This window comes from Lactuca saligna, chromosome 8 (genome assembly GCF_052625555.1).
Source record: "Lactuca saligna cultivar CGN05327 chromosome 8, ASM5262555v1, whole genome shotgun sequence".
Classification (NCBI taxonomy): domain Eukaryota; kingdom Viridiplantae; phylum Streptophyta; class Magnoliopsida; order Asterales; family Asteraceae; genus Lactuca; species Lactuca saligna.
In genome coordinates, this window is record NC_136424.1 from 87821843 (window position 1) to 87842606 (window position 20764).

At 34.5% G+C, this 20764-nt stretch overlaps 3 protein-coding genes and 1 long non-coding RNA gene across 4 annotated transcripts; 2 read left to right on the forward strand and 2 right to left on the reverse strand.

Moving 5' to 3' along the window:
* Positions 1 to 460: 460 nt before the first annotated feature.
* Positions 461 to 978, reverse strand: LOC145009850 (uncharacterized). Its single transcript, XM_078968481.1, has 2 exons — positions 970 to 978; positions 461 to 886 (listed from the first exon to the last, which is right to left on the reverse strand). The coding sequence occupies exons 1-2, from the start codon at positions 976 to 978 to the stop codon at positions 461 to 463; spliced, it is 435 nt and encodes a 144-aa protein (XP_078824607.1).
* A 6064-nt stretch (positions 979 to 7042) lies between these two features.
* LOC145012240 (RING/U-box superfamily protein) lies at positions 7043 to 8931 on the forward strand. Its single transcript, XM_078971034.1, has 2 exons — positions 7043 to 7339; positions 7647 to 8931. Exon 2 carries the CDS (start codon positions 7729 to 7731, stop codon positions 8809 to 8811), a length of 1083 nt encoding a protein of 360 aa, XP_078827160.1. The 5' UTR covers positions 7043 to 7339; positions 7647 to 7728; the 3' UTR covers positions 8812 to 8931.
* Positions 8932 to 14968: 6037 nt separating this feature from the next.
* LOC145009852 (uncharacterized) lies at positions 14969 to 16002 on the forward strand. Its single transcript, XM_078968483.1, has 2 exons — positions 14969 to 15554; positions 15623 to 16002. The coding sequence occupies exons 1-2, from the start codon at positions 14969 to 14971 to the stop codon at positions 16000 to 16002; spliced, it is 966 nt and encodes a 321-aa protein (XP_078824609.1).
* A 2476-nt stretch (positions 16003 to 18478) lies between these two features.
* Positions 18479 to 19889, reverse strand: LOC145008586 (uncharacterized). Its single transcript, XR_013663552.1, has 2 exons — positions 19256 to 19889; positions 18479 to 19172 (listed from the first exon to the last, which is right to left on the reverse strand). It is a non-coding gene; the product is annotated as an uncharacterized LOC145008586 (long non-coding RNA).
* Positions 19890 to 20764: the final 875 nt, after the last annotated feature.

The following is a 20764-nucleotide window of genomic DNA, read 5'->3' on the forward strand; positions in this document are numbered from 1 at the left end:
CTAGTTAAAAATAACAAATATTTCATGTGTAGAAGACTCTTATATGTGAAATGTCTTATGTAATGTTTGCTACTGATGTATCTCGTTTTCTATAATGTTTTATGTTTGTGTTTTATTTTTCATGGAACAAAGTAGATAATAAGTGTGGTACTAGATTTAAGTAATAATGTCAAAAGTGCATTTTAATACAAGCAATACAAATTACAAATACGAGAATTCATTACTTTTGTACATTAATCTAAGGACAGTTTAAATCAAATGTGTTGTTGAAATAAAAAGTAAGGTACATGCTTTCGTTTTGTGACCCGCTTCTGGATGCGATTTCATCAATCATTATGCCCTTTTGTGTTAATTTTTCCTCCTCCCCAGGTCCGCTCCTCGATCCCCTACCCGTACAATCGTTCCTCATGTGTCCAATACAACCACATGTAGAACATTCTTGTCGTCTGGGATGCTCACATTACGATGGAATACGACCAGTGTTTCTTGGTCTACCCGGTTGACGTCTCTCCATTATGGGTGGCTTCACAATCATCAAATCATCAGGGATCTCCCACTCAGATGCACTTGGCAAGGAGTTCACAAACTCCTCGTAAGTTTTCCTCAGTGTCTTTGTAAAGTAATCTTTTAAAGCAAATTCTAAACAATCTTCGTAACGGTTCATTGTGAGCACTTTTATGACATGGCCACATGGTAAGCCATCTATTTGCCACCACCTACATGTACATGTTCTTTGTTGGAAACCAACAATGACACTTTTGTGAGTAGAGCTTTTCACTTCAAATCTACTATTTGAGATAGGATACACCATCCAAATATTACAAGCATTCTTATTTGCTTCTATAATCGTTTCAGCCCATGGGGTGAGTGTTGTTTTTTGCTTCAGCTAAAAAAATAGACATAATTTCATAATATCATATGAGTAGTAAAATAACATTTCAAGTACTATTATATATAAATTATTAGTACCTGCGACATTACGTTTCTGAAAACTCCATTGTTGCATTGTTGCACGTAAATACTCAATCAACATCAATATTGACATCTTTCTTGCAAATCTTGACATTGAATTTATCGACTCTATACTATTTGATGTCATAAGAAAATACCGATTCCCAGGAAAATGTGTCGTGGCCCATATTTCTGGATTGATGTTTTGTAGGTATTCTCATACATGATCATTTAGCTTTTTAATTTTTTTCATCCCATTATCGAATTTTTTAATAGTATAGGCTTTGCATGTCTCCCAAAATAATGCGTGTATTGTATCGTTGCTTCCAAATTTTGCTGAAATGTTGAAATACAAATGGATACCACATATTCCATGATGGGCGTGAGGAAATATATTTTCAATTGACGTCACTATGGATGGAGCCTTATCAGATGTGAATATAAGATCTTCCACGTTACCTATACATTCACATAGTTTTTCGAAGGAACCAGGACCATGTCTCCATACATTCACTTTTGCATATGGCATAAGCAACATGCATGATTTGGTTTTGACCGTCCATTGTCACTGCGAGCAACATCGTACCCTTGAATTCACCCTTTAGGTGACCACCATCAATTATAAGGGTCGGCCTACAATATTTGATGAATGCTTGTACCTACAATTATTTTTGATGGCATTAACAAATACCAATTAGGATTCATATGTTATATTTGTTATAAAAATATATCACTGCTTAACGAGCAACCCAGCACGATATACACGAACTCAAACCGATCATTATCATCTGTTCTTATCTGAGTAACAGTTCCTAGATTATGCTTGACCAAGTTGTGCAGATACGCAGGTAGTTTGGTGAATGAATCCTTTTTGGTACCTCTTAACATTAACAACGCATATTGTTTTTTCCCGCCATGTCTGTTGGTATGAGATATTGATTGGAAATTTCGAATTGATGTCCCTCACAATTTCACTACCCCGATAAACTCTATTATAATCTCCGACCAACACTTCAGTGATAAAGTGGTCAAGTACCTTTTTCTTTGATTGGCGATGATTAGACTCCAAGTATGGTGTATAACAAGTGTGTTGGTCAACAACTTTTGTGACTTGGAAAGCAGTAGTCGATTTGATTCCCCTTGCCCTAACCATCCAAGAACAATTTTCTACCAAAAAATCCACTTCAAACCTTTCTTTGCTCGATCTGGTAGTCTTATGTTGCTTACCTTGTTCCATGCATTGTCTTCCAATTGCAAGCTTGAGCAACTCTTTGTCATAAAAAATGTCTAGAACCTTAATCTCTTCATTTATATCCACCCTTTGACATGGAATGTTCACATCATCGTTTACAGGACACAAAGGCAATGGGGGAATACCATGAAACATGGTATCTGAATAAATAAGTTTAGGTTCATCATCAAATTCTTCTCTACTAGAATCACGCTCTAGGCCGGATATATCCAACTTGTCACAATCCGCAAACTCGCCATATCCTTTTAGTTCACCATCATGCAAAAATGGAACTTCTTGTTTTCAAGATTCATTACCAACCTTATTCACCACGTCTAGTGTTTTTTTAGTCAAAGTAACGATTTACACCAACATCATTAATATATGTACCAACATCATTATCACCGATATACTTATAATTCTCCGGTGTAACATACATAATCGGTTTTGGCACTACAGACACCATGTTTACATTTTCAGCGACACTATGATATTGACTTTTACTTGGACTTTTAAAATTACGTATTGGGTTGTTGCTCCATTTTCCACTTGACAAATTAGCTGCAGATGCCTTTCCTTTATCATCCACTTCGTTACGCGAAACACCTTCTTCAACCACCACATAGACAGACACAGATTTATCTCCAACGACATTTATTACCTTGGTCAGCCTTCTAATATCATGATCATCAACAATACCACAGTAATAGAGTTGTTCTGGATGTTGATAAGCCAGACTGACTTTTGATTCTTCGGGAAGACCCATCATGCACTTCACCAAATGAACAATTTCGGTGAACGTGGTGGTTTCTTAAAATTCAAAACCTAAATAAAAAAATTCTCGGATTGTACTCGGGTGGCCAAACATATGATAATTGGGAATTAACAAACTCTCATATTTCATCCGTAATGAGGAATACGAAATACTCGTTACAACTCATTATGGTAATTTTGAGAATAAAGAAGCTAGAGAGAAGTGCAGTTTTCAAAATACGAAATAATTTCAAAAATATGAAATACTTAATATATATATAGGGTAGGTTCAAAACAGTAGTCCACTTTGACAAAAAAGTAGTCATGTTTAACAAAACAGTAATCCACTCTCACAAAAAAGTAGTCAACTTTAATAAAATAGTAGTCCACTCTGACAAAAAAATAGTCAAGTTTATCAAAACATTATTCAACTCTGACAAAAAATAGTCAAATTTACCAAAAAAAAATAGTCAAATTTACCAATAAAAAACAGTCAACAAAGTCAAAAAAAAAAAATCTAGAATTTAGCAAAAAATTATTGTATTAATTCTTAAAAAACTAGCTTATATTTTACAAAAAATATTTTTTAACAAAATAATTGTCAAAAAAAAACAACTCTACATTTTATAAACAATATTTTTTCCCTATTTTTTAAATCAAAATAATTCTAAAAAAATACTCTATATTAGGAAAAAAACCGTAGCTTAAAAAAAACGTAGCTTCTTTACCCAAACCGTAGGCTACGGTTTGGGAAACCGTACTTTTGTCAGAGAAAATCGTACGTTTTTAAATAACCTACGGTTTATAACTTCAAAATAACTTTTTTTTTTGATAAAACTGCAAATTTGGTCCTTGTGGTTTGCAAAAATCTTTGGATGGAGTCCAAAATGTTTCCAGCTTGCACAGAAGGTCCAAAATCAAGGTTTTTCTGGGTTTTTGGTCTAAAAAAACTTAAAAAGATGGTTATACCCTTTTACTTTCTTTATATATATATATATATATATATATATATATATATATATATATGTATGTATATATATATATATATATATATTAATTTTTCAAATATTATTTTAATCTAAAAATAAAAAGAAAAGAAAAAAATTATCCTCTCTCTCTCTCTGTGTGTCTCTCTCCATCTTCTTCCATGCTTTTTACTTTCACTTGTAATCAAATGAAAAAAAAAAAAAAAAACAGATCTGTAAGCAAATCCATGTCAAAAATGGAATAAGAATTGCCCATTTCCCGACCATTTTCTTATTCCCATGTTAATCAATCACACCCGCCCCCGAGTGAATCGATTGAACCCACCTACCTCATCTCTATCTTGTGCCTCATCGGAAAAACGTGATACGGTGTCTCCGACGAATTTAAGCCTCTGTCAATGACAAGATAAAACTTGTGGCTCCCCTGATTTGATTTCCATTCCTACAATTGAAGGGGATTTTTTGGTTGCTGGTCTTACCCCTCTTAGTGAAAATCAAAAACCCAGAAAATGAGATGATGTAAACCGAAAACCCAGAAGAATATTTAAACCAAGGGCGGAGAAGATGAAGTGGGTGGATGAACAATTTCATCAGATGTCTTGACTCCTAGAACCAACACCTCCATTAGCAGGTTTCATTTGTGAGCTGTTTGATTTGCAGGATGTATATGCAAGAGGTTTCATTTGCAGGAGAATGCGAGAAAGAAGAAGATGGGAAGGGGTGGTGTTGAACCTGCATCAACGTATGTGTCTTCGTTATCATATAATTTGTCAATGATGTTTGTTTTGGGGTAGAACATGCAATTGTTTATGAGCCTCAACACCTGAAACAATATTTAAATCTATAAACATGTGTGTTGAATCTGAAATCAAGAGAGACCTTCTTGTAGCAGCAGGGGCATTTAAGATCAACATTCTGATATTGTAACCTGTTACACATTATGATGATCTCATTCATGTCGTGATCGAGATTCTAACAAACCAATCTCTATAATCTTGTAGCCAAGTAGCAAAATTTTGGGTTTTTTTTGGATTCGATAAATGAGGAGGAGGAGGAAGAAGAAGAAGAATAAGAGAGAGATAGAGATAAGAGAGAGAGAGAGAGAGAGAGAGAGAGGATAATATAAGTTAAAATGGTATTATAATAATTGTAAAAAATAAAAAAAAATAAATAAAAGGATATAATCGTCTTTTCAAGTTTTTTTGGATTAAAAACCCAGAAAAACCTTGATTTTGGACCTTATGTGCAAGCTGAAAACTTTTTGGACACTATCCAAAGATTTTTGCAAACCACAAGGATGAATTTCACAGTTTTGTCTTTTTCTTTATATATATATATATATATATATATATATATATATATATATATATATATATATATATTTATAGAAAACGCGAAACAATATATAAATATTATTTCATGGACTAGTTTGGGACAAAGCCTAATTTTTAGCTAAAAATTGGACAAAACTGCAAAATTGGTCCTTATGGTTTGCGAAAAACTTTGGATAGGGTCCAAAAAGTTTTCAACTTGCATGGAAGGTCCAAAATCAAAAACTTCATGTGAATTTGGTCCAAAAAAACTTGAAAAGATGGTTATGCCATTTTATTTTCTTTTTTGTATTTTTTATAATTAACCTAATACTAATTACTTTTAAAAAAAGAATTACCCGCACCCACCCCCACTGCTCTCTCTCTCTCTCTCTCTCTCTCTCTCTCTATCTCTCTCTATCATACACACATACAACCTTTTCTATTTAGATCTTCTTCCCCACCCTTCATCTTCAACCCATCTTGCTTATCTTCCACAAATCAGAGACACGACATTGCAAATACTACACTTCATGTAGAATTTTCAATTTGTTCACCTCATGCTTCTTCCCCTCGTGTTTCTTCACCTTGATTTTCTTCTATGAGATTGACTAAGATCAAATCGGTGATTCCAGCTCCAATGGTGTGCATCAGGGACCTCAATCCACCACCACAGGACCGCCACTTCCCTGAAGCCACAACTACCGCCACCCTAAAGCCACCACCACCGCCGCCCTGCTTGTATCTTACTTCTTCAAACTTTTTTCTTAAAGAAATGAAATCACTCAGTTGAGTGATGGTAATGAATCAACGGTGAAAACGACGCCTAAGGTTCCATCAATGGTGGTTCACAGTAGTGGAATAAGAGGAGACGGTGTTTCAAGTTAGCGAAATTGAGAATGAATGTTATTGGGTCAACTTTCATCACTAGCAACATGACCCGTCTTCTCCACTCTGATTCAAAAGGTAACCTCGATTCACCCATTCCAACCATTGGAATTAAGAGAGAAAAGAGGGGAATCAACGGTAAAATCAATCTTCCATAAATCTCTAGTGATGTTCTGATCAATTATGGAAGAAAGCCTTCACCACACCTGTCAGAAAACTAAAATACTCAAGAAACTCACTTGAAACCAGAAATACTCATCAGTTATGTGGATTTGACAGTCAATGAAGGAGCAGAGCTAAAGAAAAAATCGAGAAGATGAAGAGATAAGGAGGTTTTCAATGGTGATGAAGAGCTACGAGGACCAAACAAAAAAATGGATGAAAACACAATCTCCCATCTGGATTTGCTTCTTGTATAAGCAATTTCTAATTAAGAAGCGGAAGAAGAAGATGGATCGAGGTTTTTTTTGACTTTTTCAGAGAGAGAGAGAGAGAGAGAGAGAGAGAGAGAGAGAGAGAGAGAGAGAGAGAGAGAGAGAGAGAGAGAGAGAGAGAGAGAACGGTGGGGGTGGGGGTAAGGGGATAATTCTTTTTTTTCTTTTTTTTAAATAATTAGTATTAGGATAATTATAAAAAATACAAAAAATAAAAATAAAATTGTATAATCGTTTTTTCAAGTTTTTTTGGACCAAAATCACAGAAATTTTTTGATTTTGAACCTTTCATACAAGCTAAAAACTTTTTAAACCATATCCAAAGTTTTTCGCAACCATAAGGACTAATTTTGCACTTTTATCCTAAAAATTGTTTTGTTATGAGCCTATTAGTCTGGTCTGGTTCTAACCCGTACCTACGAAACCGGGTCCTGAGTCCGGGGAGAGTACCCTCCAAACAAGTTGCATAGTAGAAACTCTACCAGACATTGTGATTGTACCAATAATTGAGGGAGTAAAATATCATTTTGTGTAATGCTTAGACCCTTATCCCCAAAATTAACCCGAAATCATTAACATCAAGATTTTGTATCTCCATCTCGCACCTTGAGCTGAATACGATCGATTTACCTCCCGTCTCCCTCAATCAAGTTTGTTATCAACAATTGAGAGGGAGGGAGAGATTGAGAAAGAAGAAACCATGGATGTCGAATCCCACTGAAGTATTATTTGCGACAAATGCTTCTCATCGAGCTGCTGAAGAACTCGCACATCGCTTAACCTAAGGTCTCAATCTCATCTGCTGTTGTATTTCTTGTTTTAACAGATTAAAACCCTAATCAATTCATGTTCAGGGTTAGTTTCGTTTTATAACAAGCTCGCAGCTTTCAATTTCTTGATTTTGACTTTGATCCCAACTTAAAACATAGGGCTTTCTCCTCTTTTAAATGGGAGAAATTGGGGTTTGGATTTTAGTATCATTTCAATTGATAAGAAGCAAGCGTTATAGTGTTTAAACCGGAATTGAAAATTAGGGTTTTCAATGGTTGTGTTTATTGGGCAAATCTTGACATCTTTCCCTTTTTTGTATCAGCTTTACTAGAAGAAAGATGGGATTCATGCATTAAGAAAGTGGCACACTTAGGGTTTTGATTCGATAGACCTGAAATTTTGCAATGGGAGACGACACACCACAGAACGTAATGAATCTGGATCTAAATTTAGGTCCTGTTGTTCATCCTTCCCGTGAAAACGAACCAGGTGGTTTAAACTTAGAAGATTGGTTAGATGGGCCTGTAAGGGAAGTGATGAACCATCGAACCATAGCTAGACAAAGATGGAGGTCCATATGGAGACCCGTTCTTTTCCCCATGGAAACCACAGACATGGCTCTTGAATTGATCACCGGAAGTGGCCCAAGTGGTTCAGAAACCGGGGAGGGAAGCGGAAGGCCGCCAGCAAAAGCCTGTGATAACAACAATGGGTACCCAGAAAACAATCTTCAAGGAGAGAAAGAAGAAGTTGCAAAAAATAATGAACATGAAGGTGGTTTTTTTGATTGTAATATATGTCTAGATATGGCAAGTGACCCCGTTGTGACATGTTGTGGACACTTATTTTGTTGGCCATGTCTTTATCGATGGCTTCATATTCATGAAAAAGAGTGTCCGATTTGCAAAGGAGAAATGAGTATAAAATCGGTTACTCCAATTTACGGGCGGGGCAACCCGACCCGTGTTGTTGTTGAAGAAGATTCGGGTCTAAAAATCCCTCATAGACCACAAGCAAAAAGAGTTGAAAGTTGGAGGCAAACTATTTCAAGAAACGCATTTACAATGCCAATGGAGGAAATGATTCGTAGGCTCGGGAGTCGGTTCGATTTGACCCGTGATTTGGTTCCGGGGCAACCCGAAAACCCGCGAGAAGTTACAAGTAATTCATTATTGAACCGGTATTTGATTTCTAGAGGTTTTAGAAGGGGAGAAAATCTTGAACCGGATTCGAGCCCGAGCCCTGAACCGGAGTTGAACCGGATGGGTCAACCCGAACCGGCCCGGTCAATGGAGGACCGGGATTCGGTTTCGAGTATTGCTGCAGTTATACAATCGGAAAGCTTGACGGTTGATACAGCTGCTGAAATTGATTCGAGGGTAGTTTTGTCAACTTCATCTTCTAGAAGAAGAAGTGAATCTTCTTCTAGGGTTTCGGATGTTGATAGTGGAGATTCTCGTGCTCCTAGAAGGAGACGATTGATTTAACACTATGTTGTGGAATGTATATAATCTCATTAGTTTTTGCATTGTGTAAGTTTTTATTGTGTTAAAATAATTTGTGGATCTTGTTTTATAATTTATGAGGAAATTGCTTGTTTCGGTTTTTGCATTGGTATTTGGGGGATGTTTTTGTTTTAATGTTTGGCTTTATATTATTAAGCGATGTATTTGTTTCAAGTACTTCACTATTTTTATTGGGAAAAAAGTAGTATTTAGATTAGTTTTGATATTAAAAAAGGAGAAATTTACAAAAATAGCCATTTACACTAATGATATTACAAAAATAGCCAAAAAAAATCGAAATTACAAAAATAACCACCCATTTCGCAGATGAGAAGGTCCCATCTGCGAAATGGGTCTTCTCATCTGCGAAAGTACAAGTGCCTAAAGCACAACTGTGCTTTAGGCACTTGTATATTCGCAGATGAGAAGGCCCATTTTGCAGATGGGACCTTCTCATCTGCGAAATCCCCTTAATTTCACTATAAAAACGTTTTTTTTTTCCTTCATTTTTCACCCTTCTCTACACAAAAACTCTCTCTAACTTTGGCTTAGCTCGGATTTTTTGCTAGTTTTTGAAGAAAATGGAGGATTATGTCAACAATCCCGCAAATATGGTTAGATTTTTACTCTTTTAATGTCAACAATCTCTTTTTTTTGTATCATTTGTTGTATTAAGGATGTGTTAAAAAAGTTTAATTTTGTTGTGTTTGATAGGGTTAATATTTTTTTAGTTGTTGAGTTGTTGTATAACCTGAAATCTTGTATATTCTAATCGTATAGTTGTTTATATAAAGTGCAAAATAGTCGTTTGTATATATATTTGTCGTATAGGTATAACGTTTGTATAAATTGAAAATTTGTGGTATATATAATGTTAGAAATTGTTTGTGTTTGTCGTATAAGTAAAACATTTGTATTAGTTGAAAATTTGTTTTATATATATTGTTAGAAATTGTTTGTGTTTGTCGTTTAAGTAAAACATTTGTATAAGTTGAAAATTTGTGTTTTATATATATATATATATATATATATATATATATATATATATATATATATATATATATATATATATATATATATATATATATATATATATTGTTAGAAATTGTTTGTATAAAATGTTTATATATTAGTTGTATAACTTGGGAATATTGTTTTCTATCGTTAATATATTAGTTGTATAACTTGGGAAATTGTTTATATATGTGTATGTTATTGTTTTGTATGGGAAATATATATATATATATATATATATATATATATATATATATATATATATATATATATATATATATATATATATATATATTAGTAATTAAGAAATTGTATTTGCAGTTTGTAATCATATATTTTTTAAGTTGAATATTGTTTTCTATCGTTAATATATTAGTTGTATAACTTGGGAAATTGTTTATATATGTGTATGTTATTGTTTTTTTATGGGAAATATATATATTAGTAATTAAGAAATTTTATTTGCAGTTTGTAATCATATATTTTTAAAAAAAAATATTTTTTAGTTATCTAATTTGTTTTTGTGTTTTTTCTGCAGCATGATTTTAGTTTAATGAATACGAAAGCCTTTGCGAACTTAAAAGGCTGTGACGGTAACATATGGGAAGTATTTGAAGTTTTAGATGATGCCCGACGTGCTATTTTCCGAGATACTGTCTTTGGTTATTTTATTGATGTCCATCGTTTACAAGGGGACGCATTATTGTTTCATAAAATGTTCCTTCATCAGATCCGGCCGGACCCTGTTTTATATCCAGATGGAATAAAACGTTTATATTTTCGAGTAGGCAATACGAAAATGGTGTATGGGCCGGAAGAGTTTTGTTTGATTACCGGCTTCAAATTTGCGGAGTATCCAAAAAACATTGGGAGAAAAGGGTCAGAAAAATTAATAAGCAGTAAAAAAAGATGTTTACTTCGTGAACGGCTATTTCCGGACCATACTAATAGTTCGGTGAAAATAGGCGACCTGAAAAGATTAATTTTAAATCGAACATTCCTAGCACTTGACGATGTTGATGCAGTTAGAGTATGTTTGATATACATTTTGTGTAAAGGTTTTTTGAGTAAAGAAGTTAACGATCGGGTGCCAGAAGATTGGTTTTATTTGGCTGAGAATTTGGATCACTGGAATAGGTATATTTTGTTTACGTTAAAAATTCTATTTTATTAAAGTTATAATTTATATAATAATCAATTTTGTTTTTTTGTTTTGTTAGCTTATCTTGGGGTAGCTATCTCTGGGATTTTTCCTATGTTGACCTTGAAGATACATGGAATAAGATACACAATAATTTATCAGTTTCTGAGGGTGGTAAAATTTTAAAGTACTCGGTCTCAGGATTTACGGCTCCAATAAGGGTATAAAAATTTTCTTATATTTAAATTGTTTTATTGTTTTTTTTATATTTTAATTTTAACCTTTATTACTGTAATTGTTGTAAAAAATTGTAGATATGGATATATGAGATGATTCCAGCTGTTCGTGCATGTGGATTTGCATCGAGAAAAAATAAAGACTTGCCTCGAATGAAACGATGGACCGGAACAAAAAAAATGAAATGGGTGGACGTGAACAAGATTTGGTCAAAGATGCAGGTTTAATATTAATTCGTTTAATATTAATAAAGTTGATTATTATACTTTTATATGCATTTTTAATATGTTTAATTTTTTAGGCGGGGGTACCACCAAGACAAAACATGCTACCGGGTGATGATGAGATGACATCTTTTTATTATATGTCATTTCAAGAGTATGTATATGGTGAAGGGAAAGCAGTTCCATCCCCAGTACGGGACCATTTTAGGAGACAAGACGAATCTTCGTCTAGTATGTCGTCCAGTGGTCGCTCTCATGGTAGAGGTCGGAGCAGTGGGAAACACAAGCTAGACGAGGTGTTGAAACGGCTACATGCATTGGAGCAACATGTGTTTATGAACCGACAACCTACAGAGGTTTTTGTTGAACAAGTGAATAATGACCAATTTTGGAGCGATATTTTTAATGATGAACAGGTTAGTTACATGCTACACTATTTATTTAATTTTATTAACATATATGAATATCTGTGTTCATATTTTATATTTGAAAATATAGGTTGTACAGGATGAAGTAATGAATAAAAACCATACAACTGAAAATGTTTTTGGTGATACTCAAGACGAGAAGGTTGTTATAGATGTTACATTTACGATTATAATAATTACTTTTTAATAAAGTGTCTTTTTTTATTGAGTAAAAAGTTATATTTTTAATGTAGGTGTTGGAGGAGAGGAATAAGTTTGTGGGGAACAAATTCGATGATGATGTGTTTGATGTAAATGATTATAGTGGAGTTAAAGAGGTTATTATAGTTACATTAATATAAATATTTTGTTTATTTAGATAATATTGCTGATTAAATTATGTGTATTTCGTTATTAAGTATAACGTATTAGTTTTAATGTAGGAGTGGGAGGAGAGGAATTACAATGCGGGGAACAAATTTGATGATGATGTGCCGGACAAAGACGAACTAATAATAACGGGAAATGTAGATTATTTTCAAGACGATGATGATGACAAAGAAGTTACACCCGATAAACCGAGGAGTCGAAAACCATCACAATATTTGTGCCCTCCTTACACCGAGGTATTCGTTTTATTTATAAACCAATGATTATATGTTTTTGTGAACTATATTAAAGATATAGATTTAAACATTTCAATATTGTTTTTAGTTGCACACGACACCAAAGCAAAAAAGAAGAACAAAAAAGAAGGTTGATATGAAATCAACAACCCCCGTTCCTACTCCAGTTTTTGGTGTCGCTCATGACTTCTCCATGTTGCGCTTGCAACCTTACGTAGCAGGCGGTGAGGATGTCATTCAAAATTATGTATTGCATTCATATGATGTCCAGCATCGTTTGTTTAATTTCGTGTTAGATAGAGATTTTTGGAGCTCATTGTTTGGGCATACACACGACGGCTGGTTGGAGTCAGCGGTAAATTAATTGTTAATTTATTCTTTTAAAAGTTATTTGTTTTTTAGTCAATAACAACAATATCATGTGTGCAGCATATAACCATTTGGTACTGACTTTTGATGGAGAGACGGTTTGAGAGCGACCGACATACAATAATGCCTCCAAATTTTTTTGTTTCTCATGCTTTGGAAGAAGGACAGGACTGGAGGGCGTTTATGGCTGGTATTGCTACGTACCCCAACTTCATGGTTGCTTGGTGGGATGTTGATACGGTAAACTTAATAGTTTATACTGAAAATAATATCGTTTTTTTGTTATGTTTTTGTATTGTGATGTCTTTGTATTGTGATGTAAATAAACATAATTTTATTTTCTGATTCTCATACAGATCTTATTGCCGATTCATTCATCCCCTAATCATTGGCTATTTGGGGAACTACGATTAGCGTCAATGGAAGTGCATATTTATGACAGTCTTGGTAGAGGTGCTTATGAAAAATTCCAATCTGAAGGAATTTTTTCCAAATTTGAACGTCGGGTGGCAAATTATTTGGACAAGATTAAGTATTGGGCCCGGAGGAACATCCCAAGGATTCCATTGAATATGCAATTCATTTATGAAGAAAACGTTCCCTAACAAAGTAGTCATTTGGGAGATTGCGGTGTTTTTCTTTGTATGTTTATGGAGCAATTGGTTTCAGGTCAACCAATACGTGTTCTTATTGACCCAAAGAACGCAGCTTTAGAGTACCGTCTCCGGATGGCAAAAATTATATGGGGGTCTTGTCTTGGTCCTATGTAGTTGGATTATATAAATGTATTTAAAAATTAATGTTGGATTTCATTATTACTTTATTTTTACAGTTTACTCAACGGACGGCAAAAAAATATAACGTTACGACAATTACAACAAATTAATGACCTACTAATTACTTAACATTACATAGAACATAAGAACGACTACAACATTTTTTTTAACGTTACAAATACAACAATTTATTGACCTAACAACTTCAAAACCGTAAAAACAATATTGAAAAGCTTACAACTTGTAAACAAGAACTGCCAAGAACAACACCCAACTACAAACCAACGCTATCTTTAACTTCTTATTTTCTGATTGAAAGAGCTTATTAGAGTTAGCTACTTTGGCTATTACCATAGAAGATTGGTCCTTCTCTTCATCAACCCAACTGATAAACCCGCATTTTGGTCCCTGTTAAATTAAATATTTACAGTAAGAAAATAAATTTTTGTGATGTAAACACGAAGGTTTAAATTTGAATGACGTTAACAACATGATACCAAATATGGGCAAGCGTAAAACAATCTTCCTGGGTTTTTAGATGTTCCCGAAATCCTAACGATACGTTCTCCTCCGCAATTGCAGTATGCCATTAGCCTTGTTTTTCTTATAAATAGGAGTTGCTTTCACTGATATAGTTTTCATACTGAGTGACACCCTTTTATAGAAAAAATCATGTTACAGACAAATCTTTTTTACTATGAAATGAACTGGTTTGACTATGAATTCAAAAAGTTGAACTACGAAATCCAGACAAGTACCTTCTGTAGTATTGTCTTGTCGGTCAGTGAAATTTGACTATGAAATGAACTGGTTTGACTATGAATTCAAAAAGTTGAACTACGAAATCCAGACAAGTACCTTCTGTAGTATTGTCATGTCGGTCAGTGTAATTTGACTACGAAATGAACTGCTTTGACTACGAATTTAAAAGGTTAAACTATGAATTGTGAACATTAGAGATACAATATTTTCTATTTATAATCTCATTTGTGTGATGATTGTAAAGCACTTTCATCGGTTATGAAAATGAGTACTAACATCAGAAGAAGCTTTTCTCAACTACCAATTTTCTTACATAACCTTCAACGAACAAATCCTAATACCTACACAGCAATCAAGAAAACCGATACCAACCGCTTCCAATTCTGTTTTGTGGCTTTAGGTTGCGTGGTATGACATACTAATTTTATTGACTTACATAATATTTCATGGTAATGTATCTCGATTAGTTTTTACTCATCACTAATATGTGTTCGTTTTTATGTAGATTCGTACCTTCATTAGGTGCTTGATACCCCTGATATATGTGGGTTATTTACCCCTTATTGGGAGCTATCTGACAACCATGTACTTCGCAGTGGCTGTAGATGGAAATCATGAACCACTTCTCTTAGCAATTGGTTTGGGAACCTTAGAGTGTGAAGAATCATGGAGATGGTTCATGATGAGGTTAAAAGATTGTTTAGGTCACGACATAGAGGTTGGTTTCATAAGCAAAATGTGTGATAAAATAGAATTTGGTGTTTATAGTGCCTACCCGGATTCCTATCATGGATATTGTCCTAAAGATATAGCTCGAAAGATACGTGACTGTGTGGGACGTAACAGTACGAAAGCTGAATCGTTGTTTTGGAAGTCATGCAATGCATACAACGTTGATGAATTTTACTTGTGTTTGGAAAGGTTGCAAACTGAATGTAGGAAATCACCTTTATTTTCCTTGCATAGGAGTCCAATTTACTGGCTAGACGATATTCCGATTTCAAAATGGACACGAGCATTTTTCCCAAGAGTACGCTACAATGTTAAATCGATTGACGTCCCTGAAATTTTGCAAGTTATATCCAGACGTGAGTTTCCTATAACAACGATGATTGAGTTAATCACCACGTCGATACAATCCAAGTATGCTGAACGGGCGGACGTGGCGGGTAAGAGAGATTGTTTTATTTACTTTTTTAATGTGTTATTATTTGTATTAAAATATCAAAATTTTCAGGGAGGTTATCTGGTGGGTTGACCCCTTACGTTGAGGGTAAAGTTCAAAAATCTGTCAACAAGTCTTACAATTGGAATGCTAGACGTTTGTATGGGGATAAATATCAAGTCGATGATAATTTTGCAACCACCAACGTACAACTTGAACGAATGGTATGTAGTTGTGGTAAATGGCAAAAAAGCAGTATACCATGTGCCCACGCTATAGCATGTCTTAGAACCCGTACATCTGAATCCATAAACAGATTGGTTGATTATAAGTTCACTAGTTATGTGTATCGACTTGCATATGGATCTGAGTTGGTGAATACAATACCATCGCATGTGCATTGGGAAATACCAAATGAAACGGTGGTCCTGTTACCTTCCTCAATGCAGTAGTTATTCATGTAGCACCTTTATATGTTATGTAGTATTATGTATTAGTTTCGTGTTATGTATTAGTTATCCGTGAAACTTGGCTTTGACATCTTTTCTTCTTCGATATTGACTACGCCCCATTAAATGGTGAAACAAATGACAGACACGAGACCAAAATGATCCAGCACGAACTTGTGGGGGACCCGGTGGAAAATCCTCCTCTACAGTTATAATCCAAGCTTGAACCAAAGCGACCTCCTCTGCGTTCCTCCATGAATGTGGTGACTCCATAATTGCAGGGATGGAAGTAATACGAAACAAGTACAACGCATATTAAAATCTATTTATAACGACTCCTTCATTTGCTGCTACAATGGCTTGTCAATTCAAGCAGCAATGTATTGTGTTGTCATTCGTCCGGGGATGACTTGTCAACTCAAACAGTGCTCTGTTATGTTATTAGTATAGTACACTGCGTTCGTCAGTTAATTTTGACTATGAAATGCAGACATATTAGAAGATTGGACTGCGAATTTGTGTAGAAAGTACTATAAATTGATCTTATGTTACACAAATACTTTATTAAATAAACCAATACTGCTGTTCAAAAATTGTTTTTTATATTCCACTCTGTTAGTTTCAATCAAAATGAGTTCTATATCATGGAGCAATGAAGAGTTCTTGGTTCTTACACATGCTTATATTCATGTGTACGAGACAAGCAAGTTGAACGATCCAATGTTTTGGACCCGTTTAACCAAAATTTTCAATGCTGAAAACCAAAGGGCTACAACAAACGATCGTGAAGAACTAGACATATTAGCAAGATGGTATGAAATGAAAACCGAAGTTCTATTATTCAACGATCTTTATACCAAAATTGACGACACCCGTTTAAATGCTACTGAGGAGGTTATCTTGGAAGCTGCTAAGGAAGAATACAAGTCATTAAGTAACGGGTTGGAATTCCAGTTTGAAGCCCCTTGGAATATTTTGAAATATATCCCGTTTGTTTAGAATCTATTTTAGTTTATTATTTGAGTACTAGGTTATTTTCATGTAGTAGGTTATTTTCATGTATTATTTATGTATTTCGTATGTATTTCTTTTATAAAAAATGTATTTTAGTTTATTATGTGAGCAACTCGTATGATTAACTTGAGTTAATAAATGGTCATTGCATTAGTTATCACAATATATTAGAATACATTAGTAACAAGGATTCCATGAACCATTAAAAACATCACAACAATTACATGAAAAACAACGACATAATACGAATAAAGCATTAACGTAAAACACAAGTCCATTGGTTATTCTTAACACAAGATACAGCCGTCTACTTGAAATATTGTTTATCTCTAACAACCTTCCAAACTTCCTCATATTCGAAGTCTCTGCCGTCATGCTGATAGATATAAAACTCTGTAACAACTTCCAAGAACTCTTCTTTGTCACGATAACGAACATTGTTACGTTTCGCATAACCACATGCTCGATTGAACCATGTCACTTGTTCCTTTACATCCGTCCACTTAGTAACAACATCTGATTTTTCTCTTTTTTGCCCTTCTCCCATCTCATGGTTAAACAAAGATGTGATGCGACTCCATTCATCACCAATTAGGCAATGTGGGGGAGCAAGTAAACACACACCTTCCTTAACACTTAGCCAGCATTGTGTTAGAACTAACACCTCGTTTGTCGTCCATGGCCTTTCAGAATTGGAACCAGGTACTTCATTCGTAGAACTTGCTGCGTTCGACGACATTTCTAATAATGGGAATTCGTTTCGTTTAGGTGATTCGGGTGTTTGGTTATTATATCGTGAACATCTATTTATATAAGTAAATAGACTATCAATTAATACTTTGACTACGAAATGGTTATATTTGGACTACGATTTTCAGCTTTATGCAGTGTTTTGTCATGTCAAACTGTAATTTATCTCTTGTCCCTTAAGGGCCCCACTTTTATGTGCAGGTTACTACAGTGACTTGTCATTACTGTCTATCTATACAGGTTACTACAGTGTTTTGTCATGTCAAACTGTAATTTATCTCTATTCATTTCAAAGTTGGACTTGTCATTACTGTCTAGTTTAATACAATATCGACTTTATTATGACTTCCTCTCACAAAATCGAAATTTGCTCATGCAACGAAGTTGATTGTTATTATTGTGATTTGGTAGACCATTTTTTTACACCACTGAAAAACGGCTTGCTGAGAAGGATGAGCAGTTGATACACATTATGGTTAAAAAGGATCGTTTCGAAGACAAAACGATAATTAAGGATGACTATATAACAATGGAGAAAGATAAGTACCCGTTGCAGTTCCCTGAGTTTTAAAATTACTTACAGATTAGGTTGCAAAAGGATCGTTTGTTGTTTTTTTAAATAACATGTTGTAACTGTTAAAAAAATCTGCAAACTATATTTTTTAATATAAAGTCTTCACTAATTGATACAATCAACAAACTAAACAAAAATATGAAAGCATAGCAACGTCTTGTAAGATTTAATAAAAATATTACAATACATAATAAGTTAACAACTCGTCAATACTCTTCATTTCAAGGATGTTTTATATCAAAATCAACGTTATAGGTTTGTGAACAACTCGCTGAACCACCAATATTAAATGCCATTTCTGCAGTAGAAATTATGTGACGTGCTCCGCTACCAAACGCCCTTCCAGTACAATTATTTCTCGTGTGTCCAATTTGACCACATGTAGAACACTCTTTTATAATTGGACCCTCGCCTTGGGATGGAATGCGGTCTGTGTTTCTTGGCCTGCCTGGCTGACGTTTATCCATTATTGGTGGCTTAACAATCATCAAATCATCGGGGATCTCCCATTCGGATGGCTTTGGCAGAGGGTTTATTGATTCCTCATATGTTTTCCTCAGTGTTTCGGTAAAGTAAGCATTTAATGCATACCTCGAGCAGTCTTCGTAATTGTTCACTGTTAAACATCTTATGACATGACCACAAGGTATCCCATCAAGTTGCCAATGCCTACATGTACATGTCATATGTTTGAAATCAACAATCACATTTTGTGCCCCCTTTTTTACCTCGCATTTCGTATTAGAGATCATGCGAACATCCCATTTGCTAAAACTTTTCTTGTTCTCTTTTACAATTTCATCCGCCCAAGGGGTAAGAATTGTTGTTGCTTCCGCTAAAAAAAGAGCCAAAATGAAGAAGTTAAGATCAATAACATCAAAATTAATAAAACATTAATATTAAAAATTTACTTAATACCTGCAAAGTTACGTCTTTGAAACCACCATTGTTGCATTGTAGCACGAAAAAAATCGATCAACATAAGTATTGGCACCTTACGCGCGTGTCTAGATAATGCATTTATAGACTCCGCACTGTTGGACGACATAAGATTGTATCGGTTCCCTTTAAAATGTGCTCTGGACCAAGTTTCTGGATTTATACTTTTCAAATACTCCCATACTGGTTCTTTTGTCTATTTCATAACATCCATGGCGGCATCAAAAGCATCAACTGTGTACGCCCTACACGCCTCCCAAAAAATTCCTTTAACCGTCTTACTCTTGCCGAATCTAGAGACTATGTTGAAATACAAATGGACACCACATATTCCATGATGAGCGTGAGGAAAAATGTTGGCAACGGATGTTGCTATAGATGGAGACCTATCAGATATAATTGTAAGCTCCTGCATATTTCCTATACAATCACGTAGTTTTTGAAAAAACCATGTCCAAGAATCGGTACACTCATTTTTGCATATACCATATGCAACCGGTAATATTTGGTTTTGTCCATCCTTAGTAACTGCAAGTAACATGGTACCTTTGAACTCGCCCTTTAGGTGAGCTCCATCTACTACTAGGGTCGGTTTACAAAAATTGACAAAAGCGCGTACATACCATACATTGTATATATATTCAAATACACCAAAATATAAATTAAAAATTAATATAATATGATAATACTAACCGAGCAACCGAGTGCGACGTACAGAAACTCAAAGCGGTCATCAACATCTGTTTTAATATGTGTGACAGTACCCGGATTATGTTTGGCCAAGTTGTGACAATACGCCGGAAGTTTGGTAAAAGAATCCTCTTTTGAACCCCTTAACGACAACAATGCATATTGCTTCGCACGCCATGCCTGATGGTATGAGATATTGATATTCAATTGAGCATTCATATCGTTAACAATTTCTTTTCCCCGATACACTCTACTATAGTCTTCAGCCAAAACATCAGCAACATATTCACCCAAAACATATTTGTTTGCTTGTCGATGATTAGGTTGCAACAATGTTGAAGAACATGTGTGTACATCAACAAATTTATTCACTTGGAAAAGACCATCAGAATTTTTAATTGCTTTTGCTCTTAGTAACCAAGAACAATTTTTCGAAACACACACATCTTCATACCTTGATTTGGTGGATCTACTTGTCCTCGTCTGGAAACCTTCTCGAAGACATTTTTTACCAATACACCGCTTTAAAAGTTCTTTGTTCTTAAATATACTCTCACATTGAATCTTTTGAAGATTCATGTCTACCATCTGTGTTGGGATATCTTCATTAATATCAACTGGCCATGCTGGTACAGGGGGCATACCATGAAAAAGGTTATCGGGAAACTTAGCTTTAACTTCATCACCCAACTCATCTCTATCGGAATTGCTTTGTAGCTCGCTTATATCTAAACATACATCACCAACATCAACATAATGCCCGTAAACATGATTTTTTTCATTTTTTTTACTTGAATT